The sequence below is a fragment of the Neomonachus schauinslandi genome, chromosome 16 (genome assembly GCF_002201575.2).
Source record: "Neomonachus schauinslandi chromosome 16, ASM220157v2, whole genome shotgun sequence".
Lineage (NCBI taxonomy): Eukaryota > Metazoa > Chordata > Mammalia > Carnivora > Phocidae > Neomonachus > Neomonachus schauinslandi.
In genome coordinates this window covers 55,355,350-55,376,207 of record NC_058418.1, presented here as the reverse complement: position 1 = coordinate 55,376,207, position 20,858 = coordinate 55,355,350, and the positions used below count along the sequence as shown (strand labels likewise).

Sequence of the window (20,858 nt, the reverse complement as noted above, 5' to 3'; positions counted from 1 at the left end):
TTCCCATACAGAAGTAGAAAACCAACCTGGGGGAAGGGGGGCTCACCTAGCAGGGAAGCAGGGTCAGCTATGCAGGTCAAAGGCCTATGGCAGTGATGTTCAGCCCAGGCTACCCCCTAGAATCACCTGAGGATCCTCAGGTCATAGCTGCAAAAATTCAGAGTTCAGTGGGGGTAAGGGCGCGCCCAGGCTTCACTCAACATTTTAAACACTTTCTGTATAATTCTGATGTGCAGTTAGGGTTCAGAATCACTGTACAGGGGTGTTCCTGTAACCTAAGAAAAAGCTCTACCACTATAGGCAATTGAGGGGTGGGAGAAATTAAGCAGACAACAGGAAGAAAGGTGAGCAGAGCTACTCTGCCACTCAGTTATACCCCCAAACCAGACAGAAGCAACTATGAAACCATTTGAAATGATTATTCACTTTATAAGAGGACCTACTGCTTGATGAACAACAACCAGGGCAGATGTTTTTAAAATGGGAACTCTTGGGGCGCCTGGGTGGCTCAGTCGTTAAGCGTCTGCCTTCGGCTCAGGTCATGATCCTAGGGTCCTGGGATCGAGCCCCACATCGGGCTCCCTGCTCGGCGGGAAGCCTGCTTCTCCCTCTCCCACTCCCCCTGCTTGTGTTCCCTCTCTCGCTGTGCCTCTGTCAAATAAATAAATAAAATCTTTAAAAAAAAAAAAAAAAAGGAACTCTTGGGGCACCTGGGTAGTTCAGTTGATTAAGTGTCTGCCTTTGGCTCGGGTTATGATCCCAGGGTCCTGGGATCAAGCCCCGCATCAGGCTCCCTGCTCAGCAGAGAGTCTGCTTCTCCCTCTTCCTCTGCCCCTCTCCACACTCAAGCTCACATACACGCACTCTCATAAATAAAGAAAATCTTAAAATAAAAAATAACAAAATAAAATGGGAACTCTTAGTGCTTTTAAGGGTTTACTGATCACTAACAACTTAAAGGCAACAAAGCTAAATGTCAATCAGAAGAAAAACTATCATGCAACTGGAAATAAATAAAAAAAATTCCACTCCCATGCAACTTTTTAAAATTTTTATTTATTTGAGAGAGAGTGCGTTTGAGCAAAGGGAAGGAGAGGGAGGGGGAAAGAATCTCAAGCAGATTCCTTTCTGAGTGCAGAGCCCTATGCTGGTGGGGCTCGATCTCATAAACCCGAAGGAGATCGCAACCTGAGCCGCAACCAAGAGTCAGATGCTCAACCCACTGAGCCAGCCAGGTGCCCCCCATGCAACTTTTTAGACACATCTTTTCCATGAAGACAATTCTTTTTCTTTTTTTTTTTTTAAGATGTTATTTATTTATTTGTTAGAGAGAGAGGTACAAGCAAGGGGAAGGGCAGGCAGAGGGAGAAGCAGGCTCCCGGCTAAGCAGGGAGCCCCATGTGGGACTCAATCCCAGGACCCTAGGATCATGACCTGAGCCAAAGGCAGATGCTCAACTGACTGAGCCACCCAAGCATCCCAAAGACAATTCTTTCATAACTGAGCTCATTTCCACTTGCTCTTAACTAAATGAAATCTAACACTCACCTCCAATACTCTGCTTTTTCAGAAATAACCTCCCATCCAATCCAGCATCCTCTTACACTCTCCAGCTAGCCCGCCTCTCCGTCAAGCATCAATCTGTTAACATCAAGAGCTCTCTCTCACACATATACTCTGCCAGTGGCTCCCACACCCTGCAAGACTGGACTCTGCCTCCCACCACTCCCTCCTCTTCTTTCGGCTGGCCCCTCAATATCCCCCACGAGAAGTTCTCCTGCTCTCCCAGCTTCAACTCTGTTGGTGAAGTCCAAATTCACATCTTCCATGTGGACTGCTCAATCATATTGCAGTTCCATTTTCCAGGCTGCCAGCCCCACAGCACTTCACTTTTATGTTCTTGTTTAACCTTAAATTCAAAAGGCCCATTATTTTCTCAAAACCAGCTTCTACACTTATGCCAATGGCATACTTCATTGTTCTGCCAACCTCCTAGATGAGAAACTTTGAAGATTATCTTAAGTCAGGTACCCTTTCCATCTCAAATTTCTGGGACAATGAACAAAGTATCAAAATGTTCAGAAAGCTCTACTTGGCAAGAACAAGCAACTACATGAAGTGAAAGCAGCATTCTAATTGATGCCTACCAACATCCCACACCACGGAGACCAAGAGAACAGTATCTCAACGAATCAAAGGCAGGAGTAGCACCTTTTTGAACATACATTACACCTCAACAGTAAGATTATAAAAATATGATTCATCTCTTCAATCCTGCTGTTTCTGTTACTATCCAACCCAAGCCCTGATGACCCTCCCTCCACGCCTGGCTACCTGCAAGATCAAACGGCAGCCTCTCAACACCTAGTAAAATAGCTGACACACAAGGGACCCTCAAATGCCATCAGGACGGCTAACACTCCTAAAAGAGTTTGTCACCAAACTAAACAGTTTTTTGTTGAGCACTAATAGTACAGAAGATAATAAAAAGTTATTTTAAATGTTTAAGCAATGTTTCCTGCCTCAAAGAACTTGGCCGTGGGAGGAGGAGAGGGAGGGAAGGAAGACAGATACCTAACGCATTCTGGATTACTCTCATGAGTTAGGCACTGCCTTAAAGGCATTTAATGTATAGATGTCATCTCATCATTACATTATTTCTAAAAGGCACTGATTTCTAACTGTTTTGGGGTGGTAGCAGAGCCCCTGAAAATCTGATGTAAGCAAATTAGGCCCACTCCCTGAAGAATGCACACACCCACATTTTTGCATATGATTCCAGGGACTTTAGAGACCCTCTGACACTCCTAATGTCCTATCCTACCCTGCTACTCAAAGGGTGGTTCCCAGGACAGTAACAAGGGTATCACTCAAGAGCTTATGCAGCTCTGGAGCCCCAACTCACACCTACTGCAGCCAAATGTTCCATCAAAAAGATCCCCAGCTGATTCTTTCTGTAGTTTAGGTTTGAGAAGTACTGCTGTATTTCATTTAATCCCAGGATCCTACTCTAAGGTAAGCACTGCGTCCTGTATACCACCATCACGTAGCTCTGAACTCCTACTTTAAGTCAGGTAACCATTTATCATCCAAACTGGAGGCACAGTTCAGCGTCAAAGAATTACATTAATTATCCTGGAACAACAGGTGTAAGCCAGGATGTATGGTCAACTCCTAACTGTACAGTATACAGAGATGGAATCTAAACTCTTTAGCTTGGTATAAGGGCCATCCCTGCCTAAACAATCCAGCCTCACCTTGTTGTGCAGCGAAGACCCCAGCTATTCTCCTGCCCTGAAGCCTTCATGCAAGCAGCTCACTCGTCCCTCGCTGCTGTGACCACTGCTTGCCTGTCAAGGGTCAACACAGGCATCACCTCCTCAGGGAAGTCTTCCCAACTCCTTATTTCTGCCAAAGCAATGTCACATCTCATGGTAATTTCTCATTTACCTGTATGTCTCTGTAAATGAATTGTGATCTTGTGTCTTTCAGTTCTGGATCCCAACCACTTAAGTGCTTAAGTACAATACTTAGAATCTAGTATCTGTTGACTCTGTTAAGATGAAAAAACTTCAAGTTCAGAGAACTAACTGCCCAAGATCCCAGGAACAGAAGATGGGAAAGCCAGGATTAGAACCTGGGGCTTGGGGCTACGCCAAAAAGAATACATGAATAGTTAAGATACAATAAAATTTAATGAAGACTAAAATACAATAGGATGCCATCAGACTGTGCAGGATGACTTGCCAAGAAAAAAGGACAGAGTGTTTAGTCAGAGGAGTCCAGAAGGAGAAGGAACTGATAAACCTGGAAAAGGAGAGTGGGAAGGAATGGTCCTCCCAGATGCGACGGTAATGGATTTTGCAGCCATCCTCTGAAAGTTCATTTTCCTCCTCCCCTGCTGGTGAGTGGTCACCTAGCTCAGAAGGCTGACACACATCCACTCCCAGATCTAGATGGGAGCCTGACCTGGCATGCCACCCTCCCTTGCCCACAGCGCTTGGTTCAAGGGGGACCCAAAGGGCACAAACCTCGGGACACAGTCAAGAACTCTGGAACACACATGCACTCTCTTGTTCTGGTTGATGTGGTGTAGGCTGGACACAACTGTGAAGCCTGCATCTGCTGTGATCAAGGTGTCATTTGAAGGAGAACTAGCCTTAGGAAAATGCTGACACACCAGAAGTGAGAAGAAACCAGGTCCTCAAAGACACCGCTGGACTCACTCAGCAGACCAACCCTGAAGCCTGGCCTCCCTCTGGGATTTCTAGTTCCATGAGCCACTATGTCTCTAACGTATGGTGCAAGCCAGTTAGAGCTGGCCTTTCTTTTACTTGTTACCAAACGCATCCTAACTAAAACAGGAATGAAGTGAGCAATGAAGAAGATAAAAGGCTTATTCCAAGTTCAGTGGCAGCAACCAGGGGATGCATAGAAAGTAAGATCACTCCAAAAGCCAAAACCAGGTTAATTTGAAATCTAAGCCCTACTCATTCTGTTTCCCCACACAGAATGCCCTCCTCCTTCCTCTCCATTCGCCAAAATCCTCTTTCACTGTCAAGGCTACTTGTCACTCATCTCCTTCACTCTCTGAATTACTGCTGCAGAACTTAACACGTGCACCGTACAAGCACCCGGCACTTAACTACACATCCCACAACGTGCCCCGGCTGTTCCCAATGCCTCAAACACGTGCTTAGTCACCCACTGCCCACACAGGGTAAGAGCACTTCAGTTACCCTCCTGAATAGCTCTAGCAGCAGCTAAAATAGTTGGCCTTCACCATACATTAACCAGCTTATTGACACATATTTTATGAAAGATCTTTCTCAATCTTTTTCAAGTACTTCATATGTATAACTTGCCTATGAACAAATCAGTATGTAGTTCTAAAATCCAAACATTTAGGGGCCCCTGGGTGGCTCAGGCAGTTAAATGTCTGCTCAGGGGCGCCTGGGTGGCTCAGTTGGTTAAGCGACTGCCTTCAGCTCAGGTCATGATCCTGGAGTCCCGGGAAGTCCTGCATCGGGCTCCCTGCTCAGCAGGGAGTCTGCTTCTCCCTCTGACCCTGCCCCCCCCCAATGCTCTATCTCATTCTCTCTCTCAAATAAATAAATAAAATCTTTAAAAAAAAAAAAAAAAAATGTCTGCTCAGGTCGTGATCCCAAGTGATCCCGGAGTCCTGGGTCGGAGCCCTGCCTCCAGCTCTCTGCTCAGCTGCAAGTCAGCTTCTCCCTCTCCCTCTGCCCCTCCCCCCTGCTCATGTGCTCACTCTCTCTCTCTGCTCTTCCTCTCTCTCTCAAATAAATAAAATCTTTAAAAATTTTTTAAAAATAAAAAAATAAAATCCAAACATTAAAAAAATTTCATGTTTTCGGGGCACCTGAGTGAATCCATCAGTAGAGCATTAGACTCTTTTTTTTTTTTTTTTAAGATTTTATTTATTTATTTGACAGAGAGAGAGAAAGAGAGTGCACAAACAGGGGGAACGGCACAGGGAGAGGGAGAAGCAGCCTCCATGCGGTAGCATTAGACTCTTGATCTCAGGATTGTGACTGTGAGCCCAACTGGGTGTAGAGATTACTTAAAAATAAAATCTTAAAAAAAAACTTCAGGGTGCCTGGGTGGCTCAGCTGGTTAGGGCTTCGGCTTGGGTCATGGTCCCGAAGTCCTGGGATCGAGTCCAGCATCGGGCTCCCTGCTCAGTGGGGAGTCTGCTTCTCCCTCTGACCCTCCCCGCTCTCATGCTCTCTTTCTCTCTCTCTCAAATAAATAAAAATCTTTAAAAAAAACTTCGTTTTGGGGCACCTGGATGGCTCAGTCGGTTAAGCGTCTGCCTTCGGCTCAGGTCATGATCCCAGAGACCTGGGATCGAGCCCCGGGCTCCCTGCTCAGCAGGGAGTCTGCTTCTCCTCTGCCCTCCCCCCTGTTCATGCTCTGGTTCTCTTACTCTCTCTCAGATAAATAAATTAAAATCTTTAAAAAAAACAAAAAACAAAAAACTTCGTTTTAAATTACCACTAATTACTTAATATTACTTAGCAAAATATATCCCCCCACCCCCAAGATAATCAATGATTTAAATTCACCTTTCCATTTACGTCAATGCTTTAATCAGTTGTGGGAAATAAAATAATTTACAATCAGAAACAACTAAAAAATGTATCCAAAAAATGCCCATCACTGTTTTTTGTTGTTGTTTTTTAAAGATTTTATTTGTCCGAGAGAGAGAGTGCACAGGCAGGGGGAGCAGCAGAGGCAGAGGGAGAAGAGGGCTCCCCGCTGAGCAAGGAGCCTGATGTGGGACTTGATCCCAGGACCCTGGGATCATGACCTGATCAGAAGGCAAACACTTAACCGAGTGAGCCACCCAGGCGTTCCCCCATTACTACTGTTAGCATGTATAAAACAACTTGTGAATGCACCACAGTACTTAAAAATACTACTTAAGAAAAAGTTTAATAATGGAGAATATTCACAATATAAGTGGGAAAAAAACACTAAACAACAAACAGTATTTCATTAAAGAAGAAAATGTGGGTTTTTTTTCTTTTTTTTATTCTTATGTTAATCCCCATACATTACATCATTAGTTTTAGATGAAGCGTTCCATGATTCATTGTTTGTGCATAACACCCAGTGCTCCATGCAGAACGTGCCCTCCTCAATACCCACCATCAGGATAACCCGTCCTCCCACCCCCCTCCCCTCTAGAACCCTCAGTTTGTTAAGAAAATGTGTTATTAAAATACATTACAGTGAAGCTGCCTGGCTCCCTCTGCATCCCATTTCAACTGGTCATCCAAAGCCTCATTTCCCCTCCCCACCCCTTTAGTGCTTCTGAGCAGGCCAGCCCTCCCTGCCTTCAGGCTCAACCTCCACCCTCCACCCTCCAAACCACAGGCAGCCGCCACAGCACTTTCTCTAAAATGGGAATGTGATTTTGGTCCCTAGGAACAGCCTGCCACAACTCTTCAGGAGAAAAGGCTCCAGCAGAGCATACAAGCGCTCAGGGTTTGGCACTCACCTACCTAGCCAGACCCATCAGCAAATTCCCCCCACAGCTGGTGCCGCAGCTCTCTGCTCACTTCCACGCCGCTGTGCACACTGGAGTCTCTTGCACCAGGGGCCTTCTCTCTGGCCTCGAGGACTTCTCACACCATAGAACTCCGTCACTTCCAGAGTCTCAGCTATACCAACTATTTTCCCAACAAACCTGCGGAGTTACTCACTCTAGATTTTAAGTTGATTAGTCTCTCCCACACTCAACTGTGAACTTCCTCAATATATGGACTGTGCTGTATCTTTCATCAATTTGTTCATCAATACATACTTATTGAGCACTGATATGTTCGAGGCCCTGGAGATGTATCAGTGAACAAATCAAAGAAATCCCTGCTCTGGTTAAGCTTATGCTCATCTCTGACATACAATTAGGCTCTCTACCTGGAAGGCTGACAGCTCTGTGGCTCTTGAATTGCAGGAATTAATGGCATCTGCTCTGACCGGGTCAACAAAGGATGAATGCCATGGTCCACTAACAGGGCATGGGAGAGGGGGGTCTGAAAGCACTGTATTGGCATCAGTAACTATCCTCTGATCTCAGGATTACGTCACTAAGAGACAACCCAGAAAATGAAACAAAATACCGGATTATCTGATACGGAAGTCAGTCACCTGGATTCAAGAAACTACACAACAGAGATAAAGAGAACCATGAAAAACCTTAAAAGATGCTTAGAGATCACCCATGCATTCCTTTTTTTTTTATAGTAAATGCTACACCCAGTGTGGGGCTTGAACTCACAACCCTGAGATCAAGAGTCACATGCTCTGCCAGCTAAGCCAGCCAGGTGCTCCACCCACTCATTCTTTTCTTTTTTTTGAGATTCTATTTATTTATTTGACAGAGAGAGAGAGAAAGAGAGCGCGCGCACACACACACAAGCAGGGGGCGCAACAGAGGGAGAGGGAGAAGCAAGCTCCCTGCTGAGCAGGGGCCTGATGCACCTGATCCCAGGACCCCAGGATCATGATGTGAGCCAAAGGCAGACGATATTCAACCGACTGAGCCACCCAGGCACCCACCACCCACTCATTCTTAATGCAGACATTATAATCAATCCAAATACTTCATCAGCAGTCTATCCTTATTCAGGTGTCATTACTAAAAGGTATTTCTACGGAGGACCAATCCGTCCCTCACGGTTCTGCACACTGTGGTCCTAATCTTCATTTCCAGAATGAGAAACACCAAAACAAACCCATATGCAGTCCTGAACAAATTGAATGACAACCAGGTGTTCTCTTTATTTCCTCCAACTGGTTCCTCCGTCAAATAACTTACCCACTGCACACACAGCAGGGGCAAGACACTGTGCTGACAGTGGAGGTGCTGGAGGAGAACCAGACCTCAAGAAAGCCTTCCTGCGCCACCAGGTCACTCCCAGGGTCCTTATTCAGAGCACCTGCCAAGGCTCTAGTTAGACAACCACGTGTGTGGTGTTCCCCTCCACCAGGCGGGGCCCTCTCTGGGCACAGTGCCCACACAGGGCCCAGAAGGCTGCAGGCCTCCATGAACGGCTGACTGACTCACAGAGGAAAGATAGGGCATCTACAAAATCAAAGTTCACAGGGGCCTCAAAGCTCACTGTGCACAATACATACATGGCATTCCTTTCCTTTTTCATAGGACAGTGAAGGACTAATTAACAAAGCTAATTCAAATCTATCTTTCAACCCAAAAAGAAATCAGTGTCAAAGAAACAAAATGACAGGGGCGCCCGGGTGGCTCAGTTGTTACGCGTCTGCCTTTGGCTCAGGTCATGATCCCAAGGTACCAGGATCGAGCCCGGCGGGATCCAGCCCTGCATTGGGCTCCCTGCCTGTCGGGAAGCCTGCTTCTTCCTCTCCCACTCCCCCTGCTTGTGTTCCCTCTCTGGCTGTGTCCTCTCTGTCAAATAAATAAATTAAAAGAATCTTTACAAAAAAAAAAAAAAAGGAAAAAAAATGACAATGTACTTTACTTTGTCCACCCTAGAAAGAAAAGCCTGTTTGTTCAACATGTGCCCTGGGATAAGAGGTAGTAAACTCTTTGCAAACTCAGCTGTGGTAATTCTGTGTCCAAGACCAGTCACTAGGATATTGCTACAGTGTCATCCTGTGTGAAGTTCAAGTTATAGTCAGCTAAGCTTCCAGCCAAAACTGTAGAGAATGCTTCTCAGATAAAAAAAAAAAACACAACGCTCTTAACTCTTTCTCATTGAACACTAGTCAAGTTAAATTTTAAAATTTAAAATTTGTATTCCTCGCACTTAACTCATAATACATTTGTGGCAGGAAAAGCCAAGAGTTCAATAAGAAGATGAAACCAAGGGGCGCCTGGGTGGCTCAGTCGTTAACCGTCTGCCTTCGGCTCAGGTCATGGTCCCAGGGTCCTGGGATGGAGCCCCGCATCGGGCTCCCTGCTCAACGGGAAGCCTGCTTCTCCCTCTCCCACTCCCCCTGCTTGTGCTCCCTCTCTGTCTCTGTCAAATAAATAAAATCTTTAAAAAAAAAAAAAGATGGAACCAAGAGTAATTAGTTTAGGGACATCTGGGTGGCTCAGTCGGTTGAGCATCTGACTCTTGATTTCAGCTCAGGTCATGATCTTGGGGTCGTGGGATGGAGCCCAGTTGGGCTCCAAGCTCCGCATGTAGTCTGCATGAGACTGTCTCCCTCGCCCTCTGCCCCTCTCCCCTACTCTCTGTCGATCTCTCTCCCTCTATCGCCCTCTCTCTAAAATAAGTGAATTAATAAAATCTTTTAAAAAAATTATTTTAGCACGTTTGTTTAGAATTGGAGGCAAGAATTTCCTAAACTGACAAATCCATGACCGGCAACAAAAAAAGGGTAACAAGAATTTCTGAAAACAAATTGGCTAAATACTGTACATGCAACCTCAGAGAAATTTTGACTACGACCAGACTTCAGGATGAATCAAAAAGCTCACCCCAGCTCTCTGGGACATCAGATGGTCACAGTTCGAATGAGCCATGCAGCAGTCTGGGCTGTTCCCACACCGTCCACACTGGGTCCCACCCACAACGCAGAGCAGCTCTACGGCTCTGGGGAATGGATCTGTACTTAAGATACTTTTGTCCCGTACAAACCTCAACACAGGCGCTAGCACACAGCAAGAGCTGGATAAATGTTGCTGAAAAGGAATTAGTCAGAAATACCCATCTGAAGACCCAATGTGACAGATCTTCAAAGGGGCAAAATTTTCAGGTTTTTCACGCTAGTTCCGTTCCAACGATTCATTCCACTCAGTGCTACAATTACATAGTATCACCTCTCACAGCGGTACGTACACGTATTTTTGTTGTTGTTCATACCTAACCTAGACCGAATAAGTTAAAAAATTTTATCCAAAATATGATTTAGTTAATCTTATGGTAAAACGTTCAACAAGTTAAGTGAAACAAGCTGGAAACAAAGCCATATGGAGGCTCTGAAACCTGAGCGTGGCTGCAATATCCGGGCGGAACTGCCTAAAACCCAGATCTGGGGACCTGCCCACAAGAAGCCCTGCCCAGGAGGTCTGGCTGGCCATCAGGGTGCCAGATGATTCCCAAAGGAGAAGACTATGACCAAGAGTCACAACGTAAGAAATACTATCACATAGGATGATTCCAAATTTCCAACATCTACTATAAAAAGGACTGAAGGGAAGCATTTCAAATTATTAACCTCATTAAGTCACCTCAGGGTTGTGGGACACTATGGTTGACATGTGTTTCTTGTACTTTCTTTATTTCCAAGGATCATAAGGAAGGAACAAATGCTTGTTTTTATAAAGATGCTCCCCCCCCCCAAAATAAAGTGAATAATGTCCCCAAATGGCCTTCCCTAACAAATCCATCCAATTCTACCACTGAGGACAGTCAAGAGCTATTTGCCTCGGGGTGCCTGGGTGGCTCAGTCATTAAACGTCTGCCTTCAGCTCAGGTCAGGATCCCAGAGTCCTGGGATCGAGCCCCGCATCAGGCTCCCTGCTCGGCAGGAGGCCCGCTTCTCCCTCTCCCACTCCCCCTGCTTGTGTTCCCTCTCTCGCTGTCTCTCTCTGTCAAATAAATAAATAAAATCTTAAAAAAAAAAAAAAAAAAAAGAGCTATTTGCCTTGCATTAATCCGCCTCAGATGTCCCCAAAAGAATGCCCTACCTTTTTCCCCTCAAAGTTCTGGGGTTTAACATGCTTGGGGTGCTGAAGTGAGCAGAAGTGCTGAATATTCCCAGATCTGGAGGACAGCCAAAAGATTGAAACCTCTGACAGCCCATGAAGTACCTCAACTAACCCCCTGGAAACCATCTCCACCAGCAATGCTAACACAGAGTGGTACTACCACTTTTTAAAACCTGTGGTTTTATTACAAAAACTGTGGGTTCCCACAGACCCCCCCCCACCTGCTTACAAGATCAAAGGCAGTCTTTGGCTTGGACTCTCTCGAGGTCCTTCAGCTCTCCTCTGACTCCTGCCCCATCACTTCACCCTAAACATCATTTCAGCCAAAAACCTCTCCCGGGTCCCTAAACAAGCCTCAGGTTTTGGGACTTGGTTCCTCTGCATACTCTCTCCCATATGCCCTTGTCCTCTTGTTTCTCTGCCCAAACGTCACCTTTTTAGAAGAGCACCTTCCCAGCTTTCCCGGACACTCAGTCAGATTGAACTCTTCCTGTTCAATCCACCTTCCACCTCAACATCTCTTGAGCCATGCCACCTCTCTCCACTGCACTCTCCCTTTTTTTTTTTAAAAAGATTTTATTTATTTCCAGAGAGAGCGTGGAAGAGAGGGAGTGAGAGTACAGAGGGAGCGGCAGGCAGAGGAAGAAGCAGGCTCCCCACTTGAGCAAGGAGCCCGATGATGCAGGGCTTGATCCCAGGACACTGGGATCATGACCTGAGCTGAAGGCAGACGCTTCACTTGACTGAGCCATTCAGATGTCCCCACTGCACACTCTCTAAACAAAAATCCAGAAACCCTCCTACCTGATCTTCCGATGGCCACTGTGACCCCATTATACCGAGTCTATTCTACACAGGGCTGTGAGAGAGTGAGCCCACACTGCAACATGACTATGTGGTTCCATGCTATATAAGCCCCTCCTTCCAGGTTTTTCTCAGGATAAAGTCATTAACGCCTAAGAAAGCCTACGAGGTTGGACAGACCCTGGTCCGCCTCTCCTCTTGGACACTGAGCTCTGCATACACAGGGTTTCTCTGAGTCCTCTTATGTGCTCTCAATGCCCTCCAGCCACAGGGCCTATGCACAGGCAGTCCGCACTGTCTTACACAGTGCATCTCCCCTAAGGAGCCACTGCCAGGGAAACACTTCCCTGACTTCCCCATTCCCCAGGCCATGCCAACACGCTGTGTCCCCTTCCTTTGGGACACACTTCTCAGCTTGGAATGACACATGCATTACTGTGATTATCTGATCAGCAACTGTGTCCCTCACCAGACAGTAAGCTCCCTGGTAGGAGGGACAATGTTTTTGCTTGTCACCGAATCCTCAGTGCCTGGTACACAGTAGCCCCTCAATAACTATTTGCTGAATGAATGAATGAATGAAAATTCTTGACAATGTTCTTCACACTTCCGTTACAGGAATTACCACCCGAAATCAGGATTCACCAATTAAGCCTGTTTCTCTCCCCTCTGCTACCTTGTGAACTTTTTCTGAAGCACAGTAACTCTCTTCAGCTCTATATTCCTAATGCCCAGGCGCCAGAAATTTTTGTTTGAACAATCACAAAAGATACAAAGTCCTTTATATGTGGTTCTGAATAAAAGTGTCTGATAGCCTACACATTAATTCCAAATCAAACAGAATGCTACCCTTGGAAGACCTGATTTTGCATTTGATTAGAATCAGAAGTGGCTGAATGCTGTTGCCTCTGGGGAGAGGGACCTGAGGTGGGCAATGGGAAAGTGTTTTATTTTCTGCCATTGTAGCACTTTGATTAAAACAAAGGGGGGGGGAGAAGAAAACCTGATTTTAATAAAAGACGGGAAAACCCAGGCTAACTACCAATTCCCCCACTATTCACTCGAGCTGTAACCTACCAATCTCTCCAACTAAGGAAAGGTTCATCCTCTCAATAACCTCTAGTGAAGAGGGGGGACCAAGAGACAAGAATCTGAATTTGATTCAGATCTCTTTTTACTATACAAAAACTGGATGGCATGGCTGCTGTAACTGAGGGGTTGAATTCTTCAAAATACCATTTCTTAAAAAAAAAAAAAAAAGGTGTTTGGACATTTTATTACTCAGAAATTTCTAGAACACTTGCACAGTTCTCAGTATACTTTAACCTCCAGAATATCTGCTCCATTCCCTGGCAAAAATCAGGTAAAAAGAAGAAAATTACTATGCTTGAAGAGATGCCTTCTAAAATTTTAAAAACAAGATTTGCTCCAAACAGTTCAGCTCAGTGACCATCTGGCTAAACGGACCATACAATGGAACAACAAAAACGCCCAGCAGAAAAAAGCATGGAAAACATATATCACCTCTGGAGTTTGTGTTTAAAAAAAATCAATACTGGGGCGCCTGGGTGGCTCAGTCATTAAGCATCTGCCTTCAGGGGTGCCTGGGTGGCTCAGTCAGTTGAGCATCTGCCTTAGGCTCAGGTCATGATCCCAGGGACCTGGGATCGAGTCCTGAATCGGGCTCCCTGCTCAGCGGGGAGTCTGCCTCTGCCTCCCTCTCTCGCTCTCTGTTTCTCTATCTCAAGTAAATAAAATCTTAAAAAAAAAAAAAAAAAAAAAAAACACACACCCCCCACAAAATTTAGTAATGAATAACGTATTAGCAACTCTTAGTAAGATTACTATCTTTAACGTTTCAATTTGGAAGGGGGGGAACCTGGGTGGCTCAGTCGGTTGAGCATCCAACTCTTGATCTGGGGTCAGGTCATGATCTCAGGGTCCTGGGATGGAGCCCCACATCGGACTCCGTGCTCAGCGGAGAGTCTGTTTCTCCCTCTACCCCTCCCCCTGCTCATGTGTGCACTCTCTCTCTCAAATTAATAAATAAAATCTTTAAACATTTCAGGGGCGCCTGGGTGGCTCAGTCGGTTCTGTCTGCCTTCGGCTCGGGTCATGATCCCAGGGTCCTGGGATCAAGCCCCTCATTGGGCTCCCTGCTCCGTGGGAAGCCTGTTCTCCCTCTCCCACTCCCCCTGCTTGTGTTCCCTCTCTCGCCTTGTCTCTCTCTGTCAAAAAAAAATTTTTTTTAATCTTTAAAAAAAAATCTTTAAACATTTCAATTTTTATTTCATGCATTCACCCATTCCGTAAACTTTCACTGAGGAAGTGCTATGGCAAAGTCACCATGTGAAGCCCTATGTCTTTACCAGTCTCTTGTAGAAAAGCAGTCTGGCAAAGCAGAAAAAACAAAGAATTCAGAAGTCCAAAGGCCTGCTTGCAAGGCCCTGATCACACATTCGACAGCCATGGGACTTCAAGTCACAAACCGTCAGGGTCTCACTTCATTCATCTGTAAAATGGTGATGACAACACAGTGGCCATAAGGATCAAACAAGGTACAGCACTTTATAAACTATGAAGCTTACACACTGCACAACATTCCTCAAATGTTGATTACTGTAACATTTAGTGTTTTATTATTAATATGTTCTTCCTTGTCCAATTATGGGATCTACTCAGAAGACCTACTTCAGGTCTCAAATAAATATACACATCTTGGCAGCCATCTAAGTGGAATTACTACTTAAAATATGAAGAGACATACTTTACAACACCGGGCAAGACTCTCAAAAAACTCCAGAATAGGGGCACCTGGGTGGCTCAGTCAGTTAAGCTTCTGCCTTCAGCCCAGGTCATGACCCCACCATTTTGGAATCTTCTTGGGATCGAAGGGAAGTGGGGCCTGCTTCTCCCTCCCCCTGCACTTGCGCTCTCCCTCGCGCGCACTCTCTAACTCTCAAATAAATAAATAAAACCTTAAAAAAAAAAAAAACTCTAAAATTTCACTGTCAAATTCTCTTCCATTTCCCCTAAAGCTTCAACAAGTCATATCAAAAGGAAAAAAAATTAAGATTTTCAGAAAGAAGAGGGAGAGTATTTCAATGACATAAGATGAAAGTCTCTCAAGAGAGGCACTGCTTCTCTAGAGTTATGTCTAAAATAGGAGAAACCCAAAAAAACACTAAAATCCTCTTGTTATTAGAATACCAAATAAATTCGTAAGTTAATTAGTCCTAACTAAATTTAAATGAATATAATAAAATTTAAAATGCACTCCTTATATCCAGGGCAAAGGATGTCATCATGTTTCTTTGAGAACAAGTAAACAATGCAGACTATAACCTGTTACACCAAAATGCAAATCAAAATTTTCTACACAGAATCATCTTAAATGTTCTTGAGCAGTTCCATTTCACGAGGTCTGTGGCTTGCAAATGTAACTTATACAGACATCTAGTTTTATTCGATACATTTACAACACAAGTATTTGTGACATGTACTCATAATAATGCAAAACCACCATTTTTGTGGACAGTGGGAGACCCAAGTGGAGAAAATAGTCTGGAAAGCTGTCCCCACCACTTCTAGCACAACCAGCAGGTCTCATCTCAGAACAACAGCTCCAGGGGGGCGCACCATTCACGGCACTCTGCCCTTCCCATCCCAGCCAGCAAGCTGTCTGCATACAGTACAGAGAAATGAAACAATTTTCTTTTTTTAAAGATTTATTTATTTTAGAGAGAGAGAGAGAGAGCACAAGCAGGAGGGGGGAGAGAGAGAATCTCAAGCAGACTCCATGCTGAGCACAGAGCCCGACGCAGGGCTTGATCTCACAACCTTGAGAAATGACCTGAGCTGAAACCAAGAGCCAGACGCATAATCGACTGCGCCACCCAGGATCCCCGAAAAAATTTACCTCATAAAACAAGAACAAATGGGGTAAGAAAATCTGCCACCATCATATATGATGAAAAGGGAGCAAAGAAAGCGGGAGGAAAGGAAAAAGGCAACTAGATGTAAAAATCAAGTACCGAAGGTAGAAGAGTGGGGATCCCAGCCTTTCTACTGGGAGCTACTTTCACTTGTAGTGCATCAGTTATGACACTCTTGAATCAGACAGTGTAGGCTTAGGAGACGTCCCTCAAGCCGATACCAAAAACATAAATTAAGAATTAATCTGAAGAATGACAACCAATAAAGCTGCAGACAAAGCCCAAAAGGGAGGGGTCTGAGAATCACAAGAGTAGCACGTGGACACATGGCGGCAGGCATTGGGGTAACACTCCATGCACATTACCATCTAACAATTCTCCAGTAAGCCTGAAAAGGAAACTCCAGGAACATATACTCTAATCCTCTCTGCACTACCTTATTCTCCCAGTCCTAAGCCATACCTCTAGCGACTCTATACCTCACCCACTCTATGCCCAGAAGAGGGCACCCAGAGAACCGTATGTGTCAAGACAAGAGGGCAGAATGGAGTTATTGGCCAACAGATTCTGGTTTCTCAGGTCTTCTGCTGGAATGGGGTCATGGATGAGGAGCTTTCAAATAGTCAGAAAAGAGCCAGCTCATGGAAAGTCTACATTTTGAAGATCCTCACCCAGGTTTATGATCGATTCTATGATGTCTGATCCTTGAAACAAATACTATGAACATACCCCACGGGCTACCTTTATGTCACCTACACTAGTCCTTAATCCAGCCTGTAGTGACAAAAATGGTCACAAACAGACCTCTGGGGGGGGGGGGGGATCACTTCAATAAACGGGCAAACTGCAATCCAAGCATACGTAAGTCTTTGGAAATGAACATCTACACTGCTGAAGTAGCACTAAAGGGACAAATGACAGTAATCCAATGGCCCGAGGCCAATAAATTCCACTTCAAACAGATTTATCTGTTTTGTGCCACTCTGATACTTGCATGGGAGGCAGTAAATAGAAGTGTAACAGCCTAATTACAAATCCAAAAGCAAGCTCTTCCTACAATTTCTCATGCTTTAGTATATTATCAGTAAGAAGTGTCCTCAGCAACCACCTTTAATAATCCACTTGAAAAACCAGATCCATTAACAGCAAATACTCACATGTCTGCAATCAGTAAAAACACAAAGACGAACAAAAAAGAACCCTGATGTAACTAATAATTCAAGTAGAGATGATACAACGTTTCTCAATTACCTGAATATTACACTCCGAACATGGCACAAAGTAAAGATGCCACGAGGTTTGTCATTAAATAATCATTAAACCTTGTAATCCTTTCCTCCTTTCAGTTTTCCTATGTGAACCACTATTTAAATCATGCGGGTTCCACATAAAAGTGCACTGTAATGTATGTATGTCCTAACTTTTGCTCTAGAGCGGAATTTGGAATGAGGCAGATCCGCTTAGCATTCACTGTAATTTCAATAAACAGTGGTCCCAACAAGATGGCTCAAGAGCATGAGGTCAGGGCCCTGGACACACCTCACCTGCACTGCTACTCTGTAAACCAGAGCAGCAACCATCAACTCACAAACTTTAAATGGCATATCTAGTCTTAGGACATGTCTGGGTATTTTGCTGTCACTGTGCAAAGGAAAATCAGGATCTCCAAATATCCTGCATTTCAGATAATTTTATTTAATTCAGCTGCTATGTGAGACTCTGATAAAAATGTATCTTTTGAGAATTACTAATAGAGCTGTCAGTTATAAACAGATATTCAATGACACAGTAACACTCTGCCATATGCTGTAAATTGGATCCAAGAAATTCCATAGTATAAAATGTGGGGGATCCGCTACTGTGAGGTAATGAAAAGACTGGAGTGAGCCCGCTTCAGAGGACCAGGACAGAAGCAGCCCCGGTGATATTCAAACAGGGGGTAGGAGGCGCTGTTGAGGGAATCTCACTACAAACAACTTCAATGACCACAAAAACCTCTTCTGGTTTAAGGAAAAACTGGTCAGTTCAAACTAATTATGCCAAATCATTTCATCAGACAACAAATATTCATAAATGAGAGATGTACTTACACTTCAACTGTAAAGTTCATCCTTTGTATTTGTTAAAATGTTGAAAGCTACTGGCATTAGAAATGTTTCCAAGTTCTGCACTGGTTCACTTCAATCCAGGGAACACGATTCAATCAGTAATAGGGAAACAGGATATAATCTATATAAATTTTCAAAACTGTACCCGTAACAATTCAATTTTATTATAAAACCCTTACTATTAATTTGTGGTTTTCATTCCCAATTGTAAACAAGTAATACACTAACACCGTGCTTAACACATGGTAAGTGATCACTGTTTGTTGAATGAATGAATGGATGACCATTGACGCTGCAGGATCCTCAGGACCAAAGGTAACTGAATGAAAACAAATTTCTTAAAATGCTCAGCCTGACTCAAGCAGGATACAACCATGAAAGCCTGTCACATGATTTCATTACTTGTTTTCATTACTATTCTTTTAAAAAGAAAATTAAGAGAAATCAAACTAATCCTCTGCCACCTTCTCCATGCTAGAACTTACCAGCATTTATATCACTCTTAAAAAATAAACCCAACAAAAGAATAAACTCAAAGAGTTACTAATATTTATGTTCAGCTGACTTCGGCCACTGCAATTTTCTAAAGATGTGTATAAGCAATATTGTAGTATAAAAACACTAGAACAATGAACGCAAACGAAATTACAATTAAGTTTACATACTGTCACAGCTAATTATCATTTCAATCAATTTGCATTGTAATGGATGCTTATAATAATGGACTGAATTAGGGGCACCTGGCTGGCTCAGTAGGTGGAGTGTGCAACTCTTGATCTCGGGGTTGTGAGTTCGAGCCCCACAGTGGGTGTAGAGGCTACTTACAAAAATAAAATCTTGAAAAAAAACAATGGACTGAATTATCCCTAAACATGTTTTCTTCGTTTCCCAAAATCACTATGCATATTACATTGCACATCAGCCCACAATCAATCTTGTACCTGTTCTTACTAATTTTAATGAGCTATGCACATTAATATTTAAGTTGAGAAAGCGGCAAATACCAAATCTCTTAAGAAAATCTTTCAAGTATACATGTGTAAAAATTATTCAAACACTAAACCCCTTCTTGTGTGTTCAAAGAACCATACTAAATATTCACAAAAGTAGATGTACAAGCGAACAAAAAGTTAAAGGGGAAAACTTCTACTGCAAACTACAGTACCAAAAATGTGACAGAATTCCAGCCTCCTGTAAGACCTCATTAAAAAAAAAAAAAAGGTTCTCGCGTTTTAAATTTCACGACACACATTAATTACAATAGCTATTAAAATCGACTTCATTTCCTAAAGAGCGAGAAAAACCAATTTACAGAGGATTAGTATTTACCGGCCACCAGTTTTCCCAGTAGCTACTTTCACTTTCCCATATTTAACTTGAAAGCACCCTGGGATGGTATAAAGTGCAGTAATTTCTAGGGATTAGATGTCAAAAAACCAGGGGTCTAAAGCAAACTTGAAAGATAACACCACATGAGTAACTGTAATACCACAAAAGTAATTGTAATGGGGGGCGGGGGCTCGACTCTATACTTATGTACATCTCCCTAGAAGAGAAAGGTGCGTTCTACCCTTCTTCCCACTACGGCATTATAATAAACGGCCCCTAAACTTTAGATACAGCTGAGACATGGCGCGTTAGTGTCAGCCAGGCTGGGATGGATTCGTGCAAAAGATGTCACTCTGATGCAAGTAAAAGTACGGTCCTGGCGACTCAATTTCCAGTTCTCTTTGCAACAGTAACCTAAGGCTGCTCCTCGGTGACTCGAGTCCATAAACCAGAAAAGCAGCAAACCCCCCGCGGTCAATCAAGCTGAGGAAGCAACCTTCGGGGACATGTGGGCAGCGAGGCACCCCCACGCCCTGGGGTCCCGCTCGGCGCGGAGCAGCGAGCCAAGCGCCTGGAGGGCCCTTGCCGCTGCGGGGCCTCCCGAAGCACCCTCCCCCCGGCTGCCTCTCCGGGGCGCCCAGGGCCCCCTCCGCACCCCCAGCTCCCCCGCGGTCCACCCGGAGATTAACCCCTTCGCGTCCCCGTGCCCTCCGCAGGCGGCCCGACGCCCCTCCCCGCTGCTCCCCCGCGGCCAGGCCCTGAGGGCTCCGCGCGGGGCGGCGGCGGGCGGCCGGGGCGCGGCGGCGGCGGGAGGCCGGGGCCTAGTCCGGGGCAGCGTGTCCCAGCGCCCTCCCCCACTCCCACACGCTCGCTCCGGGCAGGGTGCGCCCGCCCGCCCCGGCGCCGCCTGCCGCGGCCTGGGGCCGCTCCTGCCCAGGACGCGGGCCGCCGGCTACCTGCGGGTTGCGGAGGGCCATGGCGGCCCGTTTCAATGAGCCTCGGCGCTCGTCCGACTCCTCACGCTGCTTCCCCCGCCGCCGCCATCTTCTCGCCCGCACATACACACTCGCATCGGCCGCCGCGCCTGCGCACTGGCTGCGCGCCGCGGGGCGCGGGGAGGCCGGGCGCGCCGGGCGCGTGCTGCGCCTGCGCGGCCGACAGGTGGGCGTGCGCGGCGGGAGCCGGCCTGGTGGCCTGTGAGCCCGCGCCCCTCAGCGTTGCCGGGCCCCGGGCGGCGCACTGGGGGTCCCGAGCCCCGGCAGTGGTGCCAGAAAGGGAAAGGACGGGGGACGGAGGTGATAACGCCAAATCGCCCAGCCGGTCCGGGCTTCTCACCTGCTAGGAGGCCACCCGGGTGCTGGGCGAGACTCGGGACAGTCCGGAGCCTGAGGTCGGCCCGGGCCCTGGAGCCGCAAAGTCTCCCTAGGCCGGGGTCTCCAGTGAGCGCCGAAGGTCCTG

The 20,858-nt window shown here is 45.6% G+C and overlaps 1 protein-coding gene across 1 annotated transcript in view; it reads right to left on the bottom strand.

Annotated features, from left to right (window-relative positions):
- USP10 (ubiquitin specific peptidase 10) overlaps nt 1-20,452 on the bottom strand; it is a 75,386-nt gene extending 54,934 nt beyond the window's left edge. Inside the window, exon 1 of the mRNA XM_021705692.2 lies at nt 20,357-20,452. Within this exon, the coding sequence (XP_021561367.1) occupies nt 20,357-20,377 (21 nt within the window). The 5' untranslated portion in view covers nt 20,378-20,452. The remainder of the gene's footprint in view (nt 1-20,356) is intronic.
- Nucleotides 20,453-20,858: the final 406 nt, after the last annotated feature.